Here is a 16962-nt window from a genome sequence, read left to right on the forward strand (position 1 = left end):
ACCAGACCCACCAGAAGCTGCCTGAGACCAGACCAGACCCACCAGAAGCTGCCTGAGACCCAGACCAGACCCACCAGAAGCAGCCTGAGACCCAGACCAGACCCACCAGAAGCTGCCTGAGACCCAGACCAGACCCACCAGAAGCTGCCTGAGACCAGACCAGACCCACCAGAAGCTGCCTGAGACCAGACCAGACCCACCAGAAGCAGCCTGAGACCCAGACCAGACCCACCAGAAGCTGCCTGAGACCAGACCAGACCCACCAGAAGCTGCCTGAGACCAGACCAGACCCACCAGAAGCAGCCTGAGACCAGACCAGACCCACCAGAAGCTGCCTGAGACCAGACCAGACCCACCAGAAGCTGCCTGAGACCCAGACCAGACCCACCAGAAGCTGCCTGAGACCCAGACCAGACCCACCAGAAGCTGCCTGAGACCCAGACCAGACCCACCAGAAGCTGCCTGAGACCAGACCAGACCCACCAGAAGCTGCCTGAGACCCAGACCAGACCCACCAGAAGCTGCCTGAGACCAGACCAGACCCACCAGAAGCTGCCTGAGACCCAGACCAGACCCACCAGAAGCAGCCTGAGACCCAGACCAGACCCACCAGAAGCTGCCTGAGACCCAGACCAGACCCACCAGAAGCTGCCTGAGACCAGACCAGACCCACCAGAAGCAGCCTGAGACCCAGACCAGACCCACCAGAAGCTGCCTGAGACCCAGACCAGACCCACCAGAAGCTGCCTGAGACCCAGACCAGACCCACCAGAAGCAGCCTGAGACCAGACCAGACCCACCAGAAGCTGCCTGAGACCCAGACCAGACCCACCAGAAGCAGCCTGAGACCAGACCAGACCCACCAGAAGCTGCCTGAGACCCAGACCAGACCCACCAGAAGCTGCCTGAGACCCAGACCAGACCCACCAGAAGCTGCCTGAGACCAGACCAGACCCACCAGAAGCTGCCTGAGACCCAGACCAGACCCACCAGAAGCAGCCTGAGACCAGACCAGACCCACCAGAAGCTGCCTGAGACCAGACCAGACCCACCAGAAGCTGCCTGAGACCCAGACCAGACCCACCAGAAGCTGCCTGAGACCCAGACCAGACCCACCAGAAGCTGCCTGAGACCAGACCAGACCCACCAGAAGCTGCCTGAGACCAGACCAGACCCACCAGAAGCTGCCTGAGACCCAGACCAGACCCACCAGAAGCAGCCTGAGACCCAGACCAGACCCACCAGAAGCTGCCTGAGACCCAGACCAGACCCACCAGAAGCTGCCTGAGACCAGACCAGACCCACCAGAAGCAGCCTGAGACCAGACCAGACCCACCAGAAGCTGCCTGAGACCCAGACCAGACCCACCAGAAGCTGCCTGAGACCAGACCAGACCCACCAGAAGCAGCCTGAGACCAGACCAGACCCACCAGAAGCTGCCTGAGACCAGACCAGACCCACCAGAAGCAGCCTGAGACCAGACCAGACCCACCAGAAGCTGCCTGAGACCCAGACCAGACCCACCAGAAGCTGCCTGAGACCCAGACCAGACCCACCAGAAGCTGCCTGAGACCCAGACCAGACCCACCAGAAGCTGCCTGAGACCCAGACCAGACCCACCAGAAGCTGCCTGAGACCAGACCAGACCCACCAGAAGCTGCCTGAGACCCAGACCAGACCCACCAGAAGCTGCCTGAGACCCAGACCAGACCCACCAGAAGCTGCCTGAGACCAGACCAGACCCACCAGAAGCAGCCTGAGACCAGACCAGACCCACCAGAAGCAGCCTGAGACCAGACCAGACCCACCAGAAGCAGCCTGAGACCCAGACCAGACCCACCAGAAGCAGCCTGAGACCCAGACCAGACCCACCAGAAGCAGCCTGAGACCCAGACCAGACCCACCAGAAGCTGCACGAGACACCCCCCCCCCCCCCCAAACCAACATGTTTTACATAATATTTCAGCTCTTCCTCACCGACATCATCATCTTCAGCTTCATCTGGTTCCTGTTCGTTGCAGACCGGACAAAGACCTGAACCAGGACCAGACACGCATCTGGACCATCAACTGATCTTAAACGGTCTCCATGGAAACGTGGCTCCAAGAAGCCCAAAAAGGCTGAGGACACATGACCCCAGAACCTGGACCAGGACTGGTCCTCACCAGAACCTGGACCAGGACGGGTCCTCCTCAGAACCGCACCAGGACGGGTCCTCCTCAGAACCTGGACCAGGACATTACTGAAGCATTGTGGGAAAACAGAACAGGAAATCCTTTAAGAAGTTCTGGAAACTTTTCCTGGAAACCAGTTAAAGAAAAACCAGCTGCTCAGATAAACTGGAGTCAAAACTTAGAAACTGTCCGATGAGTGTAAGAGTACCCCCCCCCCCCCCCCCCCCCCGTTATAACACACACTTTGCTACTTAACAGAGGTCAGACTTCCACACCTGTCCGTCCCACAGCTTCTGCCATGTGTTTTAGTAATGAGCCTACAAATATGTGCTGAGGTCAAAGTTCAAGCCTCTTTATAAAAGCAGAGATGTGCAGTTCATGCTGGCATGTTGGCCTCCAGATTCGACCTCAGGGCGGTTTTAGTTGTTTTCAGCTGAGCGACGCCATCAGAGGCTCTGTTTCAGAGAATGTTTGTAAAATCCAGCAAAATGAAGCTTTTTGTGGAGAAATGTTCCAAAACGAGAAAATGAATCCCAATCCAGGACATTTTTATCAGCACCGACGTTCATTCAGAACGTAAAAACTGTTAACAGACGACAATAACATGCAGTAACAACAAACCATTTGGGTTTAATGAAAGAAGTTTCACCATTGTGACATGGTCAGATTAAAAAAAAGGTTTTTAATCAGATAAACTGGAGTCAAAACTTAGAAAACTGTCAGATGAGTGTACAAGTATTTCACCCCCACTTATTTCACAAGGTTTTTAATCTGAGGTTTAGTTTGATTAAAAATGTTTATCCCAAAAAACAAACAAGATTAAAACATGAAAAAAACAGACATATTGGAAAAGAGGCAGAAGTAACAATGTGTTAAGCCACGCCCCCTTCGCCATCAGTTATAACAAAGTACTGCTATTCAATACTGTCAGTATCATTAAGTGTATTCATCATATAACGTGTATTTTTCCATATTTACACATGTAAATTGAACGTTAAATCTGATCTACAACCGTCTACCTGTACAATGTCATGTTTTAGCAAGCAGCAACCTCCGGAGATTAAAGGTGAAGAAAAAACTGCAGTTCCCCCTTCATCCACTAGGGGCTGCAAAACAGAGCAAATCCCCATAGACTCCCATGTTAAAAAGACCAACTTTACAGCAGAAATAAACATGTTTTCAGAAGAAATAAACATGTTTACAGCAGGAATAAACATGTTTTCAGCAGAAATAAACATGTTTACAGCAGGCATAAACATGTTTACAGCAGAAATAAACATGTTTACAGCAGAAATAAACATGTTTACAGTAGAAATAAACATGTTTACAGCAGAAATAAACATGTTTACAGCAAAAAGCAGCTAGCCTGTTGTAGCAGCTGAGCCGCTAGCAGCTAGTCTGCTTCATTGATTTTTTTACCACCTATGAATGCTGCTGACATGCAAATCCTGTGATTTGTGATGAAAGCTAAGCTTGGTCTGTAAAACTCCACATGCAGTTTTCCAGTGGGAACATGAAATGCAACCCACCCTGATACAGGATTGGAATGTGGCATAATGTTGCAGCATCCATAGCAACCACCTTAGCAACATTCTTACAAGACCTGAAAGAAAGTAAAACTGGATGAAACGGTTAAAGCAAACCCCCGTGTTTATTTTTTCATTTTCATTGTTGCTTCAGTCATAATGAAACAACAGATGCTTCGGTGCAGCTGGTCAGACGTGGATTAGTGATGAGGACCTACTGGACCTGCTGGGAGCCTTTCAGGTTTAGCTGGTTCTCTCTGTGAAGAACAAGCTGGTGTGATTCTTCTGTTTGGCAGATTAAAGGTTTACATGCAGCTTTTCATGACTCTACATGTCATGGATGCAGGATTAAATTATCATCTGATTTCATAAATATTAAACAAAAAAACGAAGATCAACGAAAGGGAAATAAATCCTGCTGAGGATATATTTAATGTTTCGTACATTTATCAAATTAAATCTGGATGCTGCTATGAGAAAACAATGTCACGAAGATCCGTTCAAACCAGGATTCCGCCCATTCAAAATCACAGTGGTGACTGGAAACTGGGTCCCAGATCAGGACAGGTAGGGGTCTCAGATCAGGACAGGTAGGGGTCTCAGATCAGGACAGGTAGGGTTCCAGATCAGGACAGGTAGGGGTCTCAGATCAGGACAGGTAGGGTTCCAGATCAGGACAGGTAGGGTTCCAGATCAGGACAGGTAGGGTCTCAGATCAGGACAGGTAGGGGTCTCAGATCAGGACAGGTAGGGTTCCAGATCAGGACAGGTAGGGTTCCAGATCAGGACAGGTAGGGTTCCAGTTTAGGACAGGTAGGGTTCCAGATCAGGACAGGTAGGGTTCCAGATCAAGACGAGTAGGGTTCCAGATCAGGACAGGTAGGTGTCTCAGATCAGGACAGGTGGGGTTCCAGACCAGGACAGGTAGGGGTCTCAGATCAGGACAGGTAGGGTTCCAGATCAGGACAGGTAGGGGTCTCAGATCAGGACAGGTAGGGTTCCAGATCAAGACGAGTAGGGTTCCAGATCAGGACAGGTAGGGTTCCAGACCAGGACAGGTAGGGTCTCAGATCAGGACAGGTAGGGGTCTCAGATCAGGACAGGTAGGGTTCCAGATCAGGACAGGTAGGGGTCTCAGATCAGGACAGGTAGGGTTCCAGATCAGGACAGGTAGGGTTCCAGATCAGGACAGGTAGGGTCTCAGATCAGGACAGGTAGGGGTCTCAGATCAGGACAGGTAGGGGTCTCAGATCAGGACAGGTAGGGGTCTCAGATCAGGACAGGTAGGGGTCTCAGATCAGGACAGGTAGGGGTCTCAGATCAGGACAGGTAGGGTTCCAGATCAGGACAGGTAGGGTTCCAGATCAGGACAGGTAGGGTTCCAGTTTAGGACAGGTAGGGTTCCAGATCAGGACAGGTAGGGTTCCAGATCAAGACGAGTAGGGTTCCAGATCAGGACAGGTAGGTGTCTCAGATCAGGACAGGTAGGGGTCTCAGATCAGGACAGGTAGGGGTCTCAGATCAGGACAGGTAGGGGTCTCAGATCAGGACAGGTAGGGTTCCAGATCAGGACAGGTAGGGGTCTCAGATCAGGACAGGTAGGGTTCCAGATCAGGACAGGTAGGGTTCCAGATCAGGACAGGTAGGGGTCTCAGATCAGGACAGGTAGGGGTCTCAGATCAGGACAGGTAGGGTTCCAGATCAGAACAGGTAGGGGTCTCAGATCAGGACAGGTAGGGTTCCAGATCAGGACAGGTAGGGTTCCAGTTTAGGACAGGTAGGGTTCCAGATCAGGACAGGTAGGGTTCCAGATCAAGACGAGTAGGGTTCCAGATCAGGACAGGTAGGTGTCTCAGATCAGGACAGGTAAGTGTCTCAGATCAGGACAGGTAGGGGTCTCAGATCAGGACAGGTAGGGGTCTCAGATCAGGACAGGTAGGGTTCCAGATCAGGACAGGTAGGGTCTCAGATCAGGACAGGTAGGGGTCTCAGATCAGGACAGGTAGGGTTCCAGATCAGGACAGGTAGGGTTCCAGATCAGGACAGGTAGGGTTCCAGTTTAGGACAGGTAGGGTTCCAGATCAGGACAGGTAGGGTTCCAGATCAAGACGAGTAGGGTTCCAGATCAGGACAGGTAGGTGTCTCAGATCAGGACAGGTAGGGGTCTCAGATCAGGACAGGTAGGGGTCTCAGATCAGGACAGGTAGGGGTCTCAGATCAGGACAGGTAGGGTTCCAGATCAGGACAGGTAGGGTTCCAGACCAGGACAGGTAGGGTCTCAGATCAGGACAGGTAGGGGTCTCAGATCAGGACAGGTAGGGTTCCAGATCAGGACAGGTAGGGTTCCAGATCAGAACAGGTAGGGGTCTCAGATCAGGACAGGTAGGGTTCCAGATCAGGACAGGTAGGGTTCCAGATCAGGACAGGTAGGGTTCCAGTTTAGGACAGGTAGGGTTCCAGATCAGGACAGGTAGGGTTCCAGATCAAGACGAGTAGAGTTCCAGATCAGGACAGGTAGGTGTCTCAGATCAGGACAGGTAGGGTTCCAGATCAGGACAGGTAGGGTTCCAGATCAGGACAGGTGGGGTTCCAGATCAGGACAGGTAGGGGTCTCAGATCAGGACAGGTAGGGTTCCAGTTTAGGACAGGTAGGGTTCCAGATCAGGACAGGTAGGGTTCTAGATCAGGACAGGTTGGGTTCCAGATCAGGACAGGTAGGGTTCCAGATCAGGACAGGTAGGGTTCCAGATCAGGAAAGGTAGGGTTCCAGATCAAGATGGGTAGGGTTCCAGATCAGGACAGATAGGGTTCCAGATCAGGACAGGTAGGGTTCTAAATCAGGACATGTAGGGTTCCAGATTAGGACAGGTGGGGTTCTAGATCAGGACAGATAGGGTTCCAGATCAGGACAGGTAGGGTTCTAGAGCAGGACAGGTATGGTTCCAGATCAGGACAGGTAGGGTTCCAGTTTAGGACAGGTAGGGTTCCAGATCAGGACAGGTAGGGTTCTAGATCAGGACAGGTTGGGTTCCAGATCAGGACAGGTAGGGTTCCAGATCAGGACAGGTAGGGTTCCAGATCAGGACAGGTAGGGTTCCAGATCAAGATGGGTAGGGTTCCAGATCAGGACAGATAGGGTTCCAGATCAGGACAGGTAGGGTTCTAAATCAGGACAGGTAGGGTTCCAGATTAGGACAGGTGGGGTTCTAGATCAGGACAGATAGGGTTCCAGATCAGGACAGGTAGGGTTCTAGAGCAGGACAGGTATGGTTCCAGATCAGGACAGGTGGGGTTCTAGATCAGGACAGGTAGGGTTCCAGTTTAGGACAGGCAGGGTTCCAGATCAGGACAGGTATGGTTCCAGTTTAGGACAGGTAGGGTTCTAGATCAGGACAGGTAGGGTTCCAGTTTAGGACAGTTAGGGTTCCAGATCAGGACAGGTAGGGGTCTCAGATCAAGACAGGTGGGGTTCTAGATCAGGACCGGTAGGGTTCCAGATCAAGACAGGTGGGGTTCTAGATCAGGACGAGTAGGGTTCCAGATCAGGACGAGTAGGGTTCTAAATCAGGACAGATAGGGTTCCAGAGCAGGACAGGTAGGGTTCTAGAGCAGGACAGGTATGGTTCCAGATCAGGACAGGTGGGGTTCTAGATCAGGACAGGTAGGGTTCCAGTTTAGGACAGGTAGGGTTCTAGAGCAGGACAGGTATGGTTCCAGATCAGGACAGGTAGGGTTCCAGTTTAGGACAGGTAGGGTTCCAGATCAGGACAGGTAGGGTTCTAGATCAGGACAGGTTGGGTTCCAGATCAGGACAGGTAGGGTTCCAGATCAGGACAGGTAGGGTTCCAGATCAGGACAGGTAGGGTTCCAGATCAAGATGGGTAGGGTTCCAGATCAGGACAGATAGGGTTCCAGATCAGGACAGGTAGGGTTCTAAATCAGGACAGGTAGGGTTCCAGATTAGGACAGGTGGGGTTCTAGATCAGGACAGGCGGGGTTCCAGATCAGGACAGGTATGGTTCCAGTTTAGGACAGGTAGGGTTCCAGATCAGGACAGGTAGGGTTCCAGTTTAGGACAGGTAGGGTTCCAGTTTAGGACAGGTGGGGTTCTAGATCAGGACAGGCGGGGTTCCAGATCAGGACAGGTATGGTTCCAGTTTAGGACAGGTAGGGTTCTAGATCAGGACAGGTAGGGTTCCAGTTTAGGACAGTTAGGGTTCCAGATCAGGACAGGTAGGGGTCTCAGATCAAGACAGGTGGGGTTCTAGATCAGGACCGGTAGGGTTCCAGATCAAGACAGGTGGGGTTCTAGATCAGGACGAGTAGGGTTCCAGATCAGGACGAGTAGGGTTCTAAATCAGGACAGATAGGGTTCCAGAGCAGGACAGGTAGGGTTCTAGAGCAGGACAGGTATGGTTCCAGATCAGGACAGGTGGGGTTCTAGATCAGGACAGGTAGGGTTCCAGTTTAGGACAGGTAGGGTTCCAGATCAGGACAGGTAGGGTTCCAGTTTAGGACAGGTAGGGTTCCAGATCAGGACAGGTAGGGTTCCAGTTTAGGACAGGTAGGGTTCCAGATCAGGACAGGTGGGGTTCTAGATCAGGACAGGCGGGGTTCCAGATCAGGACAGGTATGGTTCCAGTTTAGGACAGGTAGGGTTCTAGTTTAGGACAGTTAGGGTTCCAGATCAGGACAGGTAGGGGTCTCAGATCAAGACAGGTGGGGTTCTAGATCAGGACCGGTAGGGTTCCAGATCAAGACAGGTGGGGTTCTAGATCAGGACGAGTAGGGTTCCAGATCAGGACGAGTAGGGTTCTAAATCAGGACAGGTAGGGTTCCAGATTAGGACAGGTGGGGTTCTAGATCAGGACAGATAGGGTTCCAGATCAGGACAGGTAGGGTTCTAGAGCAGGACAGGTATGGTTCCAGATCAGGACAGGTGGGGTTCTAGATCAGGACAGGTAGGGTTCCAGTTTAGGACAGGTAGGGTTCCAGATCAGGACAGGTAGGGTTCCAGTTTAGGACAGGTAGGGTTCCAGATCAGGACAGGTAGGGTTCCAGTTTAGGACAGGTAGGGTTCCAGATCAGGACAGGTGGGGTTCTAGATCAGGACAGGCGGGGTTCCAGATCAGGACAGGTATGGTTCCAGATCAGGACAGGTAGGGTTCTAGATCAGGACAGGTAGGGTTCCAGTTTAGGACAGGTAGGGTTCCAGATCAGGACAGGTAGGGGTCTCAGATCAAGACAGGTGGGGTTCTAGATCAGGACCGGTAGGGTTCCAGATCAAGACAGGTGGGGTCTCAGATCAGGACGAGTAGGGTTCCAGATCAGGACAGGTAGGGTTCCAGATCAGGACAGGCGGGGTTCCAGATCAGGACAGGTAGGGTTCTAGATCAGGACAGGTAGGGTTCCAGATCAAGACAGGTGGGGTTCTAGATCAGGACAGGTAGGGTTCCAGATCAGGACAGGTAGGGTTCCAGATCAGGACAGGTAGGGTTCCAGATCAGGACAGGTGGGGTTCTAGATCAGGACAGGTGGGGTCTCAGATCAGGAAAGGTAGGGTTCCAGATCAGGACAGGTAGGGTTCCAGATCAGGACAGGTAGGGTTCCAGATCAGGACAGGTAGGGTTCCAGATCAGGACAGGTAGGGTTCCAGATCAGGACAGGCGGGGTTCCAGATCAGGACAGGTAGGGTTCTAGATCAGGACAGGTAGGGTTCCAGATCAAGACAGGTGGGGTTCTAGATCAGGACAGGTAGGGTTCCAGATCAGGACAGGTAGGGTTCCAGATCAGGACAGGTAGGGTTCCAGATCAAGACAGGTGGGGTTCTAGATCAGGACAGGTATGGTTCCAGATCAGGACAGGTAGGGTTCTAGATCAGGACAGGTAGGGTTCCAGATCAAGACGGGTAGGGTTCCAGATCAGGACAGATAGGGTTCCAGTTTAGGACAGGTAGGGTTCCAGATCAGGACAGGTAGGGTTCCAGTTTAGGACAGGTAGGGTTCCAGATCAGGACAGGTAGGGTTCCAGATCAGGACAGGTAGGGTTCCAGTTTAGGACAGGTAGGGTTCCAGTTTAGGACAGGTAGGGTTCCAGATCAGGACAGGTAGGGTTCTAGATCAGGACAGGTAGGGTTCCAGATCAAGACAGGTGGGGTTCTAGATCAGGACAGGTAGGGTTCCAGATCAGGACAGGTAGGGTTCCAGATCAGGACAGGTAGGGTTCCAGTTTAGGACAGGTAGGGTTCCAGATCAGGACAGGTGGGGTTCTAGATCAGGACAGGCGGGGTTCCAGATCAGGACAGGTATGGTTCCAGATCAGGACAGGTAGGGTTCTAGATCAGGACAGGTGGGGTTCCAGATCAGGACAGGTGGGGTTCTAGATCAGGACAGGTAGGGTTCCAGATCAAGACAGGTGGGGTTCCAGATCAGGACAGGTAGGGTTCCAGATCAGGACAGGTAGGGTTCCAGATCAGGACAGGTAGGGTTCCAGTTTAGGACAGGTGGGGTTCCAGATCAGGACAGGTGGGGTTCTAGATCAGGACAGGTGGGGTTCTAGATCAGGACAGGTATGGTTCCAGATCAGGACAGGTATGGTTACAGATCAGGACAGGTAGGGTTCTAGATCAGGACAGGTAGGGTTCCAGATCAAGACGGGTAGGGTTCCAGATCAGGACAGATAGGGTTCCAGATCAGGACAGGTAGGGTTCCAGATCAGGACAGGTGGGGTTCTAGATCAGGACAGATAGGGTTCCAGATCAGGACAGGTAGGGTTCTAGATCAGGACAGGTAGGGTTCCAGATCAGGACAGGTGGGGTTCTAGATCAGGACAGGTGGGGTCTCAGATCAGGAAAGGTAGGGTTCCAGATCAGGACAGTTAGGGTTCCAGATCAGGAAAGGTAGGGTTCCAGATCAGGACAGTTAGGGTTCCAGATCAGGACAGGTAGGGTTCCAGTTTAGGACAGGTAGGGTTATAGATCAGGACAGTTAGGGTTCCAGATCAGGACAGGTAGGGTTCCAGTTTAGGACAGGTAGGGTTCTAGATCAGGACAGGTAGGGTTCCAGTTTAGGACAGGTAGGGTTCCAGATCAGGACAGGTAGGGTTCCAGATCAGGACAGATAGGGTTCCAGATCAGGACAGGTAGGGTAAAGCACCACAGCCAAAAAGGCTTTTTGGTAACGCTACTGCAGAGCTTGATGAACGTTTCCATGTTAACGTAGTGGTTCGGGTTCCGTCTGAGGCAGGGATCCCCAACGTGGTCCTTGAGGACCGGTGTCCTGCAGGTTTTCCAAGTCTTCCTGCTGGAACACACCTGACTCTGACAGGTTCTGCACCTTTCTGCTAAATACACATTGATGAATCAGGTGTGTTGCAGCAGAGACACTTGGAAGACCTGCAGGGCACTGGTTCTGGAGGACCAGGTTGGGGACCCCTGGTCCTGGAGGACCAGGTTGGGGAGCCGTGGTCCTGGAGGACCAGGTTGGGGACCCCTGGTCCTGGAGGACCAGGCTGGGGACCCCTGGTCCTGGAGGACCAGGTTGGGGAGCCGTGGTCCTGGAGGACCAGGTTGGGGACCCCTGGTCCTGGAGGACCAGGCTGGGGACCCCTGGTCCTGGAGGACCAGGTTGGGGACCCCTGGTCTGAGGGATCAGAGATCAGAAACGTAGAAACCCTTCAGCTCTGTTTTATGGTTATTTTCCAGCAGTTGGACACAAACTGGTGATCAGCAGAAGACTTGAATCTTTATTTCCTGCTGTTTTTACTTCTTTTACAGTTTGTTGCAGGTCTGGGATGTAAAAACGGATCCGTTGCAGTAAATAAAATGGCCTTTTGCCCGTTTTGTGGGCCATTTTGAGGTTTTTAAGAGTCGCTGTTTGTGGTTCAGACTGATCTGTCAGTCTGAGACTTGGTGCTTTCATCGAGCAGCTGCGGCGACATACTCGTCGTCCTCGTGTCTGACAGCACACGGCCTGAGTCCAGGGCTTCCAGCTGATGCCGACACTGCTGCAGGGATGTCCTCCATCCTCCAGCTGCTGGGTGCTCATGGATCTGTGTGGAACACTTAGAAAAACCCTTCTGTGTCAGACGAGAAGGAGAAAACCGAGGCAGCTCTTCTGTCCAACTGGAGACGTTGAGATGTTTGCCACCGTGGTTTAGAAGCAGATTTTATTCCCTCTTCGTCTTTATCATACATCTCTGTTTCTGCTAAAAGGCGTGGAAATGACTTGGACAACATTTTAATTGGAATATTTCACGTTTGCAGCCACGAGGGAGACGGATCCTCCCTTATCAGGAGCACAACATTCGCTTTCAATGAACCCGGAGACAGAAGGCGAAGCTGTCCGACCAGCAGGAAGGCAAAGTCTGCAGCAGGAAAACACCAATTCAGACAGACGTTGTTCCGGGATTAGACACACACACACACACACACCAACACACACACACTAACACACACACCAACACCCACACACACACACACCAACACACACCAACACACACACTAACACACACACACACACACACCAACACACACACACCAACACCCACACACACACACACCAACACACACACACTAACACACACACTCACACACACCAACACACACACACACACACACTAACACACACACACTAACACACACACCAACACACACACACTAACACACACACACTAACACACACCAACACACACACACTAACACACACACCAACACACACACACTAACACCAACACACACACACACACACACACACTAACACACACACCAACACACACACTAACACACACACCAACACACACACACACACACACACACCAACACACACACACACACACCAACACACACCAACACACACACAACAACACACACACACCAACACACACACACTAACACACACGCACCAACACACACACACCAACACACACGCACCAACACACACACACCAACACACACACACACACACTAACACACACCAACACACACACACCAACACACACACACACACCAACACACACACACTAACACACACACCAACACACACACACTAACACACACCAACACACACACAACAACACACACACACACACCAACACACACACACTAACACACACACACACACACACACACACACTAACACACACCAACACACACACAACAACACACACACACCAACACACACACACACACTAACACACACCAACACACACGCACTAACACACACCTACACACACACACACTAACACACACACACACACCCACACCAACACACACACTAACACACACACCAACACACACACTAACACACACAACAACACACACACTAACACACACACCTACACACACACACACCAACACACACACACTAACACACACCTACACACACACTAACACACACACCTACACACACACACTAACACACACCTACACACACACACACACACACACACCAACACACACCAACACACACACCTACACACAGCAGGAAGACGTTGGTCCAGAGTGAAAACGTTTTGGTGGAAAGCAGCGTTCCAGTTAATGCCGACATGATGCGATGGGAACGATGGGAAATGATGGGAACGATGGGAAACGATGGGAAATGATGGGAACGATGGGAAATGATGGGAACGATGGGAAACGATGGGAAATGATGGGAACGATGGGAACGATGGGAAATGATGGGAACGATGGGAACGATGGGAAATGATGGGAACGATGGGAAACGATGGGAAACGATGGGAACCGATGGGAACGATGGGAACGATGGAAACGATGGGAAACGATGGAAACGATGGGAAACGATGGGAACGATGGGAAACGATGGGAACGATGGGAACGATGGGAAACGATGGGAACGATGGGAAACGATGGGAACGATGGGAAACGATGGAAACGATGGGAAACGATGGGAACGATGGGAACGATGGGAACGATGGGAAACGATGGGAACGATGGGAACGATGGGAAATGATGGGAACGATGGGAAACGATGGGAACGATGGGAAACGATGGGAACGATGGGAACGATGGGAAACGATGGGAACGATGGGAAACGATGGGAAACGATGGGAACGATGGGAAATGATGGGAACGATGGGAACGATGGGAAACGATGGGAACGATGGGAAATGATGGGAACGATGGGAAACGATGGGAACGATGGGAAACGATGGGAAACGATGGGAACGATGGGGAACGATGGGAACGATGGGAACGATGGGGGAGAAAAAAGAGAGAAGCTGCAGGAAAATGTTTAAAAGTGAAATGACTCGAGATGAGATGAAGAGGAAGAAGATGGGAAATAACAGGAAGAGGAGTGATGTGATCTGCATGCGGATCGCTGCAACACGACGTCCTTCGTTTCATCAGTTTATGAAACGTCGCTCAGTAATTTTTTAATCAACTTAATTGATTTAGTTTTGTTTTGGTCCTGAGATGAATACATTTTATTAAAATAAAATAAAATCTAAAAATAAAAATGGAATTAAGTTCAAAAAGAAATATAAAGTGAAATAAGTCAAATAAAACAAAAGACAAAAATAAAAATTGAATTAAAATAATTATTTTCTTTATTTTAATTAAAATAAAGAAAATAAAGAAAATGAAATAAAACAAAACTAAACCCTGAAATAAAATAAAATAAAATTGGCCACAGTGAGAACCACTATAAAGTGGTGACTCAAAATACAAAAAATTCTTCTTAATATATTTTCACATCCGTCACCGTGCTGTAAAGGTGGAAACTTGTTGCTTCGGGTGTAAATCCTCCAGAAAGGAAGCTTTAGAGACAAACCTGCTGCTCACATGTCTGATAAAAGAACCACAATTCAAAGGCTGAAACTCAAAGCAAGTTTCTACTTTTTCCTAACACCCGTTAGTTCCACACAGAAAAAAACACTTTAATTCATCACATGGTTTGGTTTCCAGGATTGTTTATTTTCCTCCAGTAAACAAGTCTGATCCCAGCAGCACCACAAATAATTCAAATCATTTCAATGGCAGAACTTTGAAGGACTGAAACGGTTTTCTAGTTTTATTAAAGGTACTAACACACGTCATCATGTCCACATCGGTGACATCTGCCAGTTCACTTTCAGCTCAATGTGTGGAGAATTCCATCAACACGCCGTCAGACAACAACGTTTACGTTAGTTCTCACAGAAACCAGACATTTCTTTTATTCCAACTCATTTCTGTCTGATGACATCAAACATCACAAACACGAATCATTCATGTTTTCAGGGTTTAAGTTCAACGTTTCTTCCAGTTGGAATTGTCCTGAAAGAGACGTTGGGATTTGTGCCTTTAGCTCATGCTACATCAGCCTGAACAAGCTGACTGATCATCAGCCTCTCATGTCGGCACCATCTTACTGCTCAAACCTTCATTCTGCAGGGGAAGGAATGCCACTTTCCCTTCAGAATGGAGTCTTAGGGGCATGGGAGGCCATTTTGATGGTCTGGCGACCACCAAGCTCCAGTTTTCAGCTCCCAAATAAAAAATCACCCTGAAATGAAAGTTTGCTTTCACCATCCGGCTCGTTGGAAGTTTCCAGAAACCAAAAAGCAGAAACTCGCTCTGGTTGGATGATCGGGTCAAAACTCACCGTCTGCACAGATTTAAATCAGCCAATCACAGTTATTCACACCATAAATCAGCCAATCACAGCAGTCTAATTATGTGTTCCAGCAGAGAGGCAGGCAGGTGTGTAGATCTTCACGGTCTCGTCCCAGGAACAGTCCACCACCTGCAGACAGCACAAGCAAACAGATGCTGTTAGAGATGTAGAGAACATATTTATTTCTGCTGTAAACATGTTTATTTCTGCTGTAAACGTGTTTATTTCTGCTGTAAACATGTTTATTCCTGTTGTAAATGTGTTTATTTCTGCTGTAAACGTGTTTATTTCTGCTGTAAACATGTTTATTTCTGCTGTAAACATGTTTATTCCTGCTGTAAACATGTTTATTTCTGCTGTAAACGTGTTTATTTCAGCTGTAAACATGTTTATTCCTGCTGTAAACATGTTTATTTCTGCTGTAAACGTGTTTATTTCTGCTATAAATGTGTTTATTTCTACTGTAAACATGTTTATTCCTGCTGTAAACGTGTTTATTTCTGCTGTAAACATGTTTATTCCTGCTGTAAACATGTTTATTTCTGCTATAAACGTGTTTATTTCTGCTGTAAACATGTTTATTCCTGTTGTAAATGTGTTTATTTCTGCTGTAAACATGTTTATTTCTGCTGTAAACATGTTTATTCCTGTTGTAAATGTGTTTATTTCTGCTGTAAACATGTTTATTTCTGCTGTAGACGTGTTTATTTCTGCTGTAAACATGTTTATTCCTGTTGTAAATGTGTTTATTTCTGCTGTAAACGTGTTTATTTCTGCTGTAAACATATTTATTCCTGCTGTAAACATGTTTATTCCTGCTGTAAACATGTTTATTCCTGCTGTAAACATGTTTATTCCTGCTGTAAACATGATTATTTCTGCTGTAAACGTGTTTATTTCTGCTATAAACGTGTTTATTTCTACTGTAAACATGTTTATTCCTGCTGTAAACGTGTTTATTTCTGCTGTAAACATGTTTATTCCTGCTGTAAACATGTTTATTCCTGCTGTAAACATGTTTATTTCTGCTGTAAACGTGTTTATTCCTGCTGTAAACATGTTTATTCCTGCTGTAAACATGATTATTTCTGCTGTAAACGTGTTTATTTCTGCTATAAACGTGTTTATTTCTACTGTAAACATGTTTATTCCTGCTGTAAACGTGTTTATTTCTGCTGTAAACGTGTTTATTTCTGCTGTAAACATGTTTATTCCTGTTGTAAATGTGTTTATTTCTGCTGTAAACGTGTTTATTTCTGCTGTAGACGTGTTTATTTCTGCTGTAAACATGTTTATTCCTGTTGTAAACGTGTTTATTTCTGCTGTAAACATGTTTATTTCTGCTGTAAACATGTTTATTTCTGCTGTAAACATGTTTATTTCTGCTGTAGACGTGTTTATTTCTGCTGTAAACATGTTTATTCCTGTTGTAAATGTGTTTATTCCTGCTGTAAACATGTTTATTCCTGCTGTAAACATGATTATTTCTGCTGTAAACATGTTTATTCCTGTTGTAAATGTGTTTATTTCTGCTGTAAACATGTTTATTTCTGCTGTAAACATGTTTATTCCTGTTGTAAATGTGTTTATTTCTGCTGTAAACATGTTTATTTCTGCTGTAGACGTGTTTATTTCTGCTGTAAAGCA

The 16962-nt window shown here is 48.7% G+C and overlaps 1 protein-coding gene across 1 annotated transcript in view; it reads right to left on the minus strand.

The window, feature by feature from the left end:
- Window positions 1-14643: 14643 nt before the first annotated feature.
- Window positions 14644-16962, minus strand: part of pex7 (peroxisomal biogenesis factor 7) — a 99433-nt gene continuing 97114 nt past the window's right edge. The window contains exon 11 of the mRNA XM_079255757.1: window positions 14644-15444. Coding sequence (XP_079111883.1) covers window positions 15370-15444 — 75 coding nt within the window. The 3' untranslated portion in view covers window positions 14644-15369. The remainder of the gene's footprint in view (window positions 15445-16962) is intronic.

The sequence above is a fragment of the Telmatherina bonti genome, assembly GCF_933228915.1.
Source record: "Telmatherina bonti genome assembly, chromosome: 16".
Classification (NCBI taxonomy): domain Eukaryota; kingdom Metazoa; phylum Chordata; class Actinopteri; order Atheriniformes; family Telmatherinidae; genus Telmatherina; species Telmatherina bonti.